A 13,237-nucleotide genomic window follows, 5' to 3' on the forward strand; every position below is an offset into this window, starting at 1 on the left:
AACTGGCTGCTTCTGGGCCTTGCACATTTTCCTCTGTGCTACACCACTGACTGACTCCTTAGATGCTGGCCATTGGCAGGGGGACTGCCCTTATTCTGCTGCAGACCAAGACTGCCTGCGTGCTTATGCTGCTGGGTCATTGCCAGCTCTCAGACCAGGGGGCCACTTCTAGCTCATTGGATTTAAGGCTGAGACTGACTTTTGGTGGCCACTGGACAGAAATCTAAGTGGTTCCATGTCCTGCCTCTCAGTAGAATTCTCCTTAGTCTGCTCCTTCCTGCTGGCAGTCAACTATGACTGGGTTGCTTTTCCCTCATGCAGTGTTGGTGGTGAAGCAACTCTGGACTGTTGTGCTGCTGGAGTTTGCTCTGAGCCCTTTGAAATAAAGTGGTAGCCCCACCTGCCCACCTCCATGCTGTGTGTCTGTGTGCCAGAGCATGGCACCGAGTCACCTCACTCACCAACTGCTGGCTCATATCCTTACTGGTGCTTCACACTGTGGTCCTGCCTGTGGCATGTATCGTGCTCTGATTGTATATCTTAATTAAAAATTTCTGATGGAAAATTAGTTCCTTCTTTATGAAAATTGGGTAAATATTCCTTACAGAGGCAAATAGTACTTCTTTATTAATAATTACATGACTTTTTAAAGTAAATTATAACTATAAAGACCTGAAACAGGATTCATGGCTGAGCTAGAATTTTAGAGGTACTAAAATGTATATTTTAGGGTCAGTGAAATAAATACTGATCTTACATGATACACAGAGGGTGCAAAAGCAAGATACAAAGCATAGCACAATCCTGTATGTGTAAATGCAAACATTATTGGGAAAACTTTGGAAATTATTGTTTTGGCAAGTGAAGGGTTGGCTAGGGTATAGGCTTAATTTTGGCCATTTTCTAGAGATAATCCTGTCTTCATCAAAATGAATGAGTGAGTGAATGGCTCAGCAAGCAACCTATCCCTCTTAGAGTAGGGCATCACAATGTCTGGGCTTTTAAATTCTCCTGTGATTCATCTGCTACTAGGAAAGTACACAAGAGTCTGAGATTGGCTCCTCAAATATTCTTTTTTACTTGAGAAATGGTTACCTTTTTGTATCATTGCTATGACACTAGAGAAAACCTGCTTATCCATAATCCAGTGTGAGGGAAGATATTGTTCATGTGTGTCACATAATCAGTAAAGAGAAAGTTATCCACCTGCCCCATTGAAAAATTGCTGCATAAATTTTTAATTTTCACATTTACATTGTAGACCTAATAAATGGTTGAACTGCTTAGTAGCTGGTAGGCATGAGCCCCAATGGCTCCTCTGTGCCAGAGCTAATGTTCTAGTGGCTGAATCATGGGGAGGTCTGGGAGAAGGAGGAAAAGGTTGGAATGGGAGATTGGTTGGGTATTTTGGTTTTAGGGTATTCATGACCATTTTCCAGACAACAAAAATATCTTGATATTGTATACTGGTATGTAGCAGATGAATATCATCTCTGGATGTAATACCTACCTTGTGTGGCTGTTGTGAACATTAAATGAGAGAACATACAAAGCATATAGATTCTCAAATTCTAACTCATTACTAGTAGTAACACAGGAATTAAAGTTTTATAATAGGAATTTAGCATATTTTGTGGGCCTTCTCATTTCTTAAATTCAGCACTCACATATTATCAGTGAATGTGTGGTGAGTGTATCGCAAATTAGGAGCTGTTCTGGCCCTTGGTTGACTTCTCTATTGACAATGAATATCTGGACTCTGTTCTGTACTCTCTTCCCTGGTCCTCTAACCTGTGTAGGGAAAGAAATGGATTTGTATGCCAATTGATGAGATATATTCTCTGGGATCCTTGTGAAGAATTCTGCATTAATTTCTCGTATGAAATATTTTTGTGTTAACTTTTTTCTCTTGAATTATCAGATCTGTATTCTGCAGTTAAAGCTTTATTGCAAGAAAAAGACTTTAAAAATGCAAAAACATCACAATTCATTGCATTTAGAAGGTAAAGAATTTACAATTTTCATGTTTCTGATACAGCTTTTAAATTTCATAACTGTTTTATTTTAAAATGAAAAATCACAAAAATGATGATGCAGAATTTTAAAACAACATAATAAGAGATTAACAATAGTTGCTATATTGCATATCATTATCTTCAAAGTAGTTGCTCAGATTACAAAATACAGACATGAAAAAATGATAAATGTAGATTCTATTTCAATGGGAGACTCTCATAGTTCATAGTTAATTTTGCAGTATTTGCTAGACGTGGCAGAGGATTCTTTGTATCAAATATTATATTTAGAAACTCAAAAGAAATCTAAGTGGAACAAAAGTGTATGTGGAGATAAAAATTATAAAATATTTTTTTCCTGGAGAAAACTCTGGAAACATCTTCCAGAATCTACTATGATTGGCAGACTGCTTACTTAGCATGCACAGGGCCCTGGTTTCAGTACTAGCACACTCACATAGACACAGACACGGACACATACAGAATTCAGGATATGATAATCGTTTATAACACAAATGAGCTAATAACGGATATCATTATGATGGCTAGTGTATTTCACATACTATAAGATGATGCATGCAAATAGCATTAAGGTGATCCATGCATTTTCATATATTTCAGGCAAGATTGTGACCTCATCAATGACTGCTGTTGTAAGCACTACACAGGTCATCTCACCAGGTGAGCATCTTGAAGAATTACCACTTTGGAGGTCACTCTCTCCTTGATTCATTTTTATTTTGTTTGCTCTGACATTTGTCATTGGTAATCACCTATTTTAAAAAATGGTCACCTCATTTGGGAAATATACTGATCTCCTCAGTTAAGTATGTATGTCAGTAAAATAAGAAGAAAAATGAGGGATGATATTTCTCTTGTGGTTTCCAGCTTGGAAACCTCAGCTTCTCTAAGACAAGCATGGGAGTGAAGGAGAATTTCTAGGATTATGACATGTGTGTATATGCTTCCAAGAACCTGAGCAACGGGATGCCTGCAGAAGCACCTTCCTTAAAGGCTATGAAATTGGAGTGGAGAAAAGCCACTCTGTTTATACATAGGAGAAATAAATTTATTTATCTTGCACTTACTAGCATGTTTATTGCTCAGTGTGGGCATCCTGTGTCCTATGATGCAAGGCCTCTTATTTGCTGAAGGTACATAAATAAAAAACCTGTATCAGATACCCTAACAAAGAATTAAAAAGCATTATGTTTGGGGATATACAATCAGGGTCTTAGGAACTGTGATCTTGGGTAGGTAATTTCAACTTCTTATGTATGGGAAAGGAGATACTCAACATATAATCCCAGCACTAGGGGAAGTTGAGGCAGGATTGCTAGTTTGAACTCAGTGTGAACAATTTAGTGACCAAGGAAAATTGTCTCAAAATAAACAGTTTTAAAAAGGACTGGGGATGTAGCTCAGTGGTAAGTCCCTGAGATCAATCTCTAGCATTTTCCCCTCCGTACCCAAAAAGTTATACAGAATTTTCTTATTGAGTTGAAGTAAGAATCTAGTGAAGTAATATATCCAAGACACCACATAGTAACTTGTCATATTATTATCATTTATTCAATTTGCTACTCATCTGAGATGGTATTTTAATTACTATAATAGAAATATATGGAAGCACTTCATGACCTGAAATAGGATAGTGTTAGGAGAGATTAGAGAGATGATAAATTGTGCAGAAAAATCAGTAAGGTTGATATCTTTTAAAAATAGGGAAAGAACGAGCATTTATATCAGAATTGATAACTTCAAGAAATTTAGCTGGGAAATGCCACTGAGTTTGAGCTGATTCAGAACATATATGTAAGTAATTAAATGACATGCGTGAGAGCCGGATTTCTTGTTAATCTTTGGAGAACCAAAGTGATACATAGAAAGTGTGGAAATCATTTTGATAATTAGGTGGATTCTAAGTGAGCATTTAAACAAAATGAAATTGAGATTTTCCAGGCTTGATGTTGTATTATTACTTTTTAACCTAGAGACCATCAGAAGAGATTAATATTTGGAATTGATGATAAAATTTGTTGTACCAAGAATGCATACCTCTCAGACTTACTTTCTGAAAGTCCCTCTGAAACTCAGCCACGTAGTGATCTACAGGCCACTGCTGAAGGCCTTTGTGGTACTGCTCACGATTTTACTAAAAATAAGCATGAACTTGAAAGTGGCATTCGACTGTGTAATGGAGAGATATTTTTCATAACAAATGTAAGTGTCAGAAAATAATACCTGTGTACCAATTAGAAGGATATTTGTTTATTGCTCTAGAATTGATTCAGAATTTAATCATACTAGGGGTGACACTTGTTCAAAGCTTTCTTTTTAAGCATTTTTATGTCAATATTCATGATGAATATTGGTTTGCAGTTTTCTATTAATTTCTGGTTCTGGTATCAGAATTGTGCTGGAATAATTGAGAATAACTAAGTGGGAAAGTATTTTTGTATATTTTCCTGAAAGACTTCATAAGGAACAGTTTTAGTAAGTTTGAAGTGCTTGAGTCATAAAAAATAAGGTGCAAGTAATTGATTCTTTTGTTGTAGCTTAAATACAGAAACTATAGAAATGATTGCTTTATATTTGTTCTCATTGTATAGATCCCATCATACACTTACAATATTCTTAAAACACTATGTGGAAAAATACAAGGTATGGTAAAAAAACATAGTGAATGCTGCTGCTACGTGCCATGGAACAAAAAGGCAGGAATCTTTGATACAAGAAGCAGCAGTAATTGTGACTGGTTTCAGCTGGTTCTGTGCAGTCCGTTGTGAGCTATGGTTGAGAGAAGATGTGTTTTATTTTTTATTTGCTTATTTATTGAGACTGGATCTCACTCTACAGTTCAGGCTGGCCTTGAACTCACTATGTAGCCCAGGCTAGTTGTGAACTCACAGCAATCCTTACCTCGAGATGCATTTTAAAGTGTGCTATATATCACATATTATGAGCAATGCATTTCACTGGAATTGCAGTATCTTGTTGCTTTAGACTCTAGCTTTTAAAAAAACGTTGGCATAGAAGATGAAACTTTGGTCTGTAATTGTGATGCTGAGATAGGGTTCAGAGTCATCCAATTCTTGTGTGAAAAAAGCACATCAATCAAGACCTAGTGTAAAGGTGATGTTGATTGTGTTTTTCTTTTTTTTGAACTTTATGAAATTGTGTGAGCTGAGTTTGTATCCAGAAACAGTAGTGAACTCTCAATATTGTAAGGTGTTATTAGAACTTTTAGGAAATGATGTGTGCAGGAATGGCCTGAGACATGGGCCAATAATTTCATCCTCCATCATGACACTGCTCCTGGAATGGCACACATTGCTTCTGGAATGGCAATTTTTATCAAGTAAAAACATTACAGTGTGATTTTATCACCGTAATCATTGGATCTGGTACCACGTGACTTTTAGCTCTTCCCTGGAGTCCGAATGACCCTGAAAAGTGAGATTTTGAGCCTATTTAGGAAAGTGGTAGTGAACCTTGGCAGGTATGTCACAGGGTGCTGTTCATCGTCACTGGAAGTTCTGAAGGTTTTGTCATCACTGTTTTAGGTTACTGAGACAACTAGGTGAGCACAACTAAAGAGAGTCATGAAAGAGCACTTCCCGAGCTGCTTCAGAAAGCAGCAAGAGTGATAAGTGTGTTTGAAACAACAGCAGTATTTTGAGAGGGACTGTGTCTTTTCTTGCCATAAATTTTTTTTTTGTTTGTATTTTTACCGGTACCGGGGATCAAACTCACGACCAAATGCTTGCAAGGCAGGCGCTTATGCCGCTGAGCTAAATCCCCAGCCCTCTTGCCATAAATTTTAATAAACGTGAACATTCACTCTATGTTTTGATCACATCTTGTACTTTGTGAAGTTTGAAAGACAGAAAACCTTTGTGTTTATATTTCAGTGTGGTTATTCAGTAAAGTATAGATTTTAAGGCTTTTGAACTTCATCATTATCATTCTTTTTGGCAGTGCCAGAGATAGAACCTATGGCCTGATACACGCTAAATTCACAGTTTACCACAGAGCCAAACCTCTACCCCTAAGCTTCTTGAAATTTGTAATTGTAATAAAGGTGCATTTTATTTTTAACCAAAAGACAGAATTTCTTTACTGTGTGCATATTTGAAGACTACAAAGTGTTTTGTGTTTTGGTGGCAGGATGTAACTGATGTATCTTTTGGAAGGAGAAGATTTCTGACTATTAGTAATATGGCTGGCATGGAAGTAACTGTGGATTACAGGAAACTAATGAAATACTGTCACATAAAACATGCTTGGGCAAGAACTATTCACACTTTTCAGGTAAGAGGGGATTTTTATAAGATTATTTAAATAGCTTGCCAGGTAATACAGTAGTTCGCATTTTTAAAAAACTTCTGTTGTATTACTATTATTATTATTTTCAGTGGAGGAAGAAATTCACACAGGACCTCTGCACAGGGCCTTTGATTTTATTCTTTAATTAGAAAAAAGTGCTTAAGAGTGTAGAAAATACTAGACAGATACCTGTCTTTTGCTCCTTTTGCTTCAGAGTTCTCTTTACTTTCAGGAACTGAGACATTAGAACTACAGCCTTGTCTCTGGTCTTCCCCTTCCTACCGCAGTCTCTAGTAAGGGCTGGCATGGCAAAGTCCTGATCTCATCTTTATGTAGAATTTGGTAATTAATTAGGAATCGTTCTGTGCCTTATTTTTTATTTTTAAAAACATTACCTAGAACCAGACTTAATGACACATGCCTGTAATCTGAGTACTCTGGGAGGCTGAGGAAGGAGGTTTGCAAGTTTGGGCCTCTCAGGGGACATTTAGCAATTTTAGCGAGAGGTCCTTCTCAAGGTAAAAAATTTAAAGAGTGTTGGGATATAGCTCAGGGTGAAGACCCTGGATTCAGTTCCCTGTATTGCTAATTAAATGAGTAAAAACATTGCGATAAAATGTAAGTCTTGGGTTGGGGATTTAGCTCAGCGGCATAAGTGCCTGCCTTGCAAGCAGGCAGTCGTGAGTTCAATCCCCGGTACCGATAAAAAGGAAAAAGACAAAAAAAAAAAAAAAAACCCAATAAAACAACTTCTGGTCAATTGCCACTTCCTCTAAAGATATCCATGTGCCTGTAAATACAAAATAACATCTAAACTTTCACATCGGTTAAAATATTAGTCTTGATTCCTGAATTTCTTGGTACTCATTAAATTTTGTAGCTGAGTAATCTCAGGTCTGCTTCACCTTTATCAAGAAGTGACTTCTGTTGTTTATCTGTTGTATGTCATTTCTATTCCTATAGAAACAATTTCTAGGGCCAGGGATTTAGCTCAGTGGCTTAAGTGCCTGCCTGGCAAGCATGAGGTTGTGAGTTCGATCGCTGTTAACGGGGGTGGGGGGGGGGAGCAATTTCTATGTAAATCTTCCTGTATTTAAACAAATTATATCATATTTCTGTACTTTTGCAGAAAGGGGACAAGTATATGCATACAATGTGTATTTAGCTTTTTGTATAATTATCATTGGTTTTCTTTTTAGTTTACTTAGCTGTGTTATATTAGAATATACTCTCCATATCGGTTTTAATAAACTTGAGCAAGTTTTGAGAAATGTGTCCTTTTCCTACAAAAAGAGCAAAAAAGAGTTGTGGAGGCAACCCCTTTTTTAGAATTTTAAACTGGGGGCTGGGGATTTAGCTCAGCGGCATAAGCACCTGCCTTGCAAGCAGTCGGTCGTGAGTTCGATCCCCGGTGCCGATAAAAATGAAAAAGCCAAAAAAAAAAAAAAAAAAAAAAAGAATTTTAAACTGATTGGGAATACAGTAGTTTGCAATAGTTATAGAAGTTGGAAAGATAGCACAGAGTTACAACATACTCTTTACCCAGCTTTCTCTAATGACAGAATTTTATGTAACCATAGTATATTTGTCAAGAATTAAGAAATTACCATTGTTTTACATAGCACAGTACACAGTCTGTTTTGTATTTGGATTTCACCTGTTTCCCCACTAATATTCTGTTTTTGTTTTCAGCTCTAATTTATGACATCACACCGCCTTTATTGTAACTTGCTTCTAACCTTCAATGCTCTTGAACCTTTGTAAGCTTTTAGGGTCTGTGTTGTTTGTCTCATTGTTTTGAACTTCCCTCTATGCTATTGGCTGTTTCAATGAGAAGGCTGTGTCACCCTGTTTTTATGTGGAGAAATTTAGGTTAGCACTTATCTTCTGTTAGTAGACATTAACGAGCATACATTTTTTTAAGTGGATAATATTTTATCAACATACCTCTTCTCAGTTTCAAAAACAACTTGAAATGACTTACAAAAATGCCTATAATTCAGCAGTTTTTTTAAAAAGAAAAATGATAGTAGAAAAGCAAAGGTAGGAGAAAAGAGCAGGTGATCAGAGACATGTGGTCTACCTTCACAGAGCCTCGGGTCTTCTAAAAGTCAATGAAAGGGGAAGTAGAGGTTGCTGGGAAGTACACCATGAGCTGTGGACCCTGCTTGCTGGTGCCATGGACCAAAGGATGCTGACAGCACCTCAGGGAATTTCCTTGCCCTGAGTGGAACCCTGTTCATGGGAAAGATAGGAGAATAGGTAAAAGGGGATCAGAACTCAGGCTGGCTCCTGAAGAATGTTGTGGACATTCTAAGGGCCTAGAACTTTACCTTGGAAACATAGCAGCCATTGACAGATTGCTAAATTATATCTGTGACCCACTGGTTGTTCAGGATGGTGCTATGTAATTTCCATGTGTTTATGATGTTCTTGTGATTTCTTTTGCCAATGATCTCCAGTTTCATTGCGCTATGGTCTGATAATATGCACAGGATAATTTCAATTTCTTTGCATTTACTTAAAAATGTTCTATGAGCTAATCTAGTATGTGGTCTATTTTGGAGAATGTCTCATGTAGCTGAGAAGAATGTGTATTCTGATGTGGGATGGAATATTCTGTAGACATCTACTAATCGATTTATTTAAGAGTTTGGTTCAATTCTAATATTTCATTGTTGATTTTTTGTCTAATTTGTGGAATCTTTTGTGACAGTGGGGTATGAGGTCCCTCAATACAATTGTATTAGTCCTTATTTGATTTTTCATGCCCATTAGTATTTGTTTTATATAGTTGGGTGCACTGATATTTGTTGCACATATATTTATGATTATTACCTCTTCTTGGATTGTTCCCTTTACAAGGATATAGTGACCTCCTTTATCTTTCTTAATCAGTCTTGGCTTGAAATTCACTTTGTCTGCAAATAGAATAGCTACTCTGTTTTTTTCTGGGTTCCTGTCACATGGAGTATTGTTTTCCATCCTTTGACTTTCAGGCTGTCAATTTGTTTTTGAATAAATGTGTTCCTTGTATGCTGCATATTATTGGATCGTACTTCTTGCTCCATTCTGCCAATCTGGGTCTTTTGATTGGTGAATTGAGACCATTAACGTTGCTGGTTTAAACTGATATGTATTGACTTATCCTTGTCATGTTATATTTTCTTGTTGCTGGCCCCCTCTCTTTTTTCCCTTTCTCTGTTTAATTGTTTTCTTTGTTGGTTGTATTCCTTTTTTTGGGTTTCATGGAATTGTAGTCATTGTTATCTCTTTCTAGAATGTCCTTCAAAACATTGTGGAGGGTTGATTAGATGGTTAGAAATTTCCTCAGATGTTCTTTGTCATGACAGTATCTTATTTGTCCATCAATTTTGAAAGATAGTTTTGTGGGGTACATTAATCTAGGTTGAAGGTTGTTTTCCTTTAGAACTTGGAATACTTCACTCCACACTCTCCTTAAGGGTTTGTGCTGAGAAGTCAGCTGTGATTCTGATGCACTTTCCACTATAGGTGAGTTGTTTCTTTTTCCTAACAGCTTTTAAGACTGCATTCTTGTGTTGAATTTTTTGAATGCTGACTATGATTTTCCTGATTGTACATTTTATTTTGGGGGAGGGTGGTTTGTGGGCACCTGGAGTTCTTTATGCCTCATTTATCTGCATGTCAAATTTTTTCCTTACCAGAGAAGTTTTCTGTCATGATGTCTGTGAACAGTTTTTATGTCATTTGTGCTATCATGTGCTTTTTCATTGACTCCAGTCCATTTTTAGTTATTTTTGTATGTCCCATTTAGCAGCTGCTGGATGGATTTCTTATGGCCCCTTGATAGTTTTGAGAAACCTTTCTTTTCATGATTGTTAACTACCAGCTTATCTCTATACCTGAGATGCTATCCTCACATTGGCTTAATCTGTTGTGGATACTTTCAGTGGAATTTTTATTCTCCTGGATATTTGCTTGAATCTGCCTTATAGATTCCATTTCTTTCCTATGCTATGCATTCAGGGCTTTTTAAACTTGTCTTTTTTTTTTTTTTTTTGGTGTCTATATCTGCTCTAGTGTTACTAAGCTTGGTCTTTATTGTGGACACCATCTCTGTGGTTATCCGAGACATTATTTTTGATTTGATATTTTTCCAGAAGCTCATTCAATTGCTTTGTTGTTACTACTTCAGAGAGACCAAGTGGGAGGCTTTTGGATCATCTCAATTCATTGCCTCCTGAGTTTGCCTTTGGTGAATTGAATGTCTAGGACTGCATCTTGTTTAAGTGCCTTTTTTCTTTTCTTTCTTCAGGTTAATTCTTGAGGTAATGCTTATAAATTTCCTATGGTGGGTTTTTTTTATTGCTAGTAGTTAGGATCTTTAAAGTTGTAGCTGGTTTTTGGGTTTTGAGTCTTTTGGAAGATTTTGCCACTTCAGTTTGTTGGAGATGAGATATTGTTGCTTGTTTGGCCCAAAACCTGGTTCTTTGGCACTGTGCCACATTACTTTGTATGACCCTTCATCATTTCAGTCTTGGAATGCCAGGAGGAATAACTGTTTAGAATAATTATGTCACTTTTGGCTATGGTGATATCAAAAGCATCAAACATGGGTTAGAAATTGACAAACTGAGCTAAACATTAATTTGCCACTTTTAACTATATGAAGTAGATTTTTGGTTCTGTAACAAAATCTAAAACAAACCAGAAAATTATATGCAGTATACAAGTCCTTAATATATCAATTTTGCTGTATGGGTTAAGATTTAAAAGGAGTTAAGGAAAAAAATAGAGAAGTGGAAGAAGAGGAAGAGATTAGAAATAAGGTTGTATGACAAAGGGAACTCAATCTAAGTTTGGGATACTGGTGCAGAAGACAAGAGGGGAAGGAAAAAGGAAGAAATAGAAAGAAGAAACCATGGAGTCATATAAAAGCAAGATCAAACAGTGCAGGAGAAAAAATAATGAAAATAAAAAACAAAAAAGAAAAACAAATCCACCACAGCAACAAAAAATGAGAGAGGAGAGAGGAGAGAGGAGAGAGAGAGAGAGAGAGAGAGAGAGAGAGAGAGAGAGAGAGAGAGAAACAGAAAAGTCCACTTCCAGGCTTGTCCCTGCTTTCACTGGTAGATAATCTGTGGAGACACAGTTCTAGTCCATGCTGATCCATCACAAGAAGCCAGTAGTAGGTTTTTGGTAGGCTAGTGGACAATCCCAGTGAACCTGCACTTTGTGGCCCAGAGAAGATTCACTGGACTTGCTGCCATCTCCGCACAGTCTGCAGGTTTGAACCCAGCCGGGAGCCACTAGATGGAGCCTACTGCAGTTCTGAGTTTTGATTTAGCTGGGCTGTGTCCAACATAGCTCCAGACCAATTGTTCTCTCCTGTGGGAGGACTGTGCCCTCAGCACTCACTGCCAGCCAGTGCAGTCCTTCATGTCCACTGCCCCTGCCCCTCTCCAGTGCCGTCTGTCTCCACGGAGGTCTCTTGGTTCACCACCGTCACTGTGCGTCAGCAGGTTTGAACACTCCTCCTGTGCAGGGGGTCCCCTCTCGGGAGAAAGTGTGAATAGCTACCTCCTTCTTTGCTGAAGTTTCTATATTTACTCTCTCTGTGGGTTTCAACTTGCACTTTGGATTCTTCTACTTCCCCTGGACCCATTCCCATCTTCTCATCTTCCCCACATTACTATATTCCAGCATGTGGACTGCAAGTCTCAGAGAGGCTCTTTCTCTACTGCTTACCAGTCTGCCCTCTTGATATTGCTCTTGCCTTTGAAGGATTGTGAACAGAATTCAGTGTGACTGGACTTGCAGTTTTACAGTATCCATGTGGCTGTTGTTAGGATGGTGGATTGGGACGAGTGTGCCAGGGAGATTGTTTATGAGACTGTTCTTTGTCTGTTATTACTGTTTTTCTCAATGTTGCTTAATTGACTAAGTTTAGGTACATGTTTATAGATTTAGGAATACATGACATAAAGTCCAAGGGAGAGAAATGGCATATGTATATAAAATGTATTTGTGTAATCAGGTATCATGGAAATCTGCTTTGGGCATCCAAAAGCTTTAGAAAGAAGTATTTATCAAACTTTTACAGTCTGATGAATTGTTTGCACTGTCTAAAGGTTAAAGAGCTGACTGTGGAGAGCGGTTTTCGGTGGGTCTGTATGGAGAAGGGTTTTCGGTGGGTCTGTATTTCTCATACACCGTCTTGTTGGTTGCCTTCCCGCAGCTCCCCTTCCGTAGGAGGGTGAGAGCAGTGGAGGAGACAGTGGTTTTGGTCACATCTGCAATTACTTGGCACCCAACATGCTGTTCTCCAAACTATGACTAGCATTAAAGCATGAAATTGTGTCCGTGAAGTTAATGGACACACTGCTTTTTTGCCTGTACAATTCTCAATTTGCTAAACTTGAAAAAAAGATTAACGGTTATCTTTTGTACATTTTGACAGGATTAATAAATGTTTCAAACGTTAGAAAACACAATAGAAGCAAAATAGTCATCCTTAGGCCCTTCATTTTGTGATATAGTGATTAAAATTTTTATAAAATTTCCTTTCTTTTATGGTTGTATACTTACGTTTTTATTTACTTTTGGGGGTCAGAGTAATTTGTTAAATAATGGTGGCCATTCTCCATGTACAGCATTCAGCTTTTAAAATTTTGTTATATTCTAAAAGTATCTGATATTTACAAATATATGTAGATACAGGTATAAATATATTTAAATATATATATGTCATTAGGCATTTGAGGAATCCTTTTTTGCCATAATGCACATTAGAATACCATTTTTACACATAAAATCCATACAATCATTTCAAATTCTTTGACTAGAGAAAATTTAGTACTGTATACAGTCTTTAAAGTCTTTGTTGCTCAGTTTCCAAAAGCATGTTGTGG

General features: G+C 37.3%; 1 protein-coding gene across 3 annotated transcripts in view; it reads left to right on the forward strand.

Annotated features, from left to right (window-relative positions):
- The window catches only part of Helb (DNA helicase B), a 44,073-nt gene that overhangs the window by 23,008 nt on the left and 7,828 nt on the right, over positions 1–13,237 (forward strand). For all 3 annotated transcript variants that reach the window (XM_013159406.3, XM_023567603.2, XM_063255097.1), the window contains 4 exons: positions 1,922–2,003; positions 2,637–2,696; positions 4,010–4,238; positions 6,186–6,329. In XM_013159406.3, the coding sequence (XP_013014860.2) occupies positions 1,922–2,003; positions 2,637–2,696; positions 4,010–4,238; positions 6,186–6,329 (515 nt within the window). The remainder of the gene's footprint in view (positions 1–1,921; positions 2,004–2,636; positions 2,697–4,009; positions 4,239–6,185; positions 6,330–13,237) is intronic.

Source organism: Cavia porcellus, unplaced genomic scaffold (assembly GCF_034190915.1).
Source record: "Cavia porcellus strain 051 isolate PalLab524CR breed Dunkin Hartley unplaced genomic scaffold, mCavPor4.1 scaffold_8, whole genome shotgun sequence".
In the NCBI taxonomy this organism is placed as follows: Eukaryota; Metazoa; Chordata; class Mammalia; order Rodentia; family Caviidae; genus Cavia; species Cavia porcellus.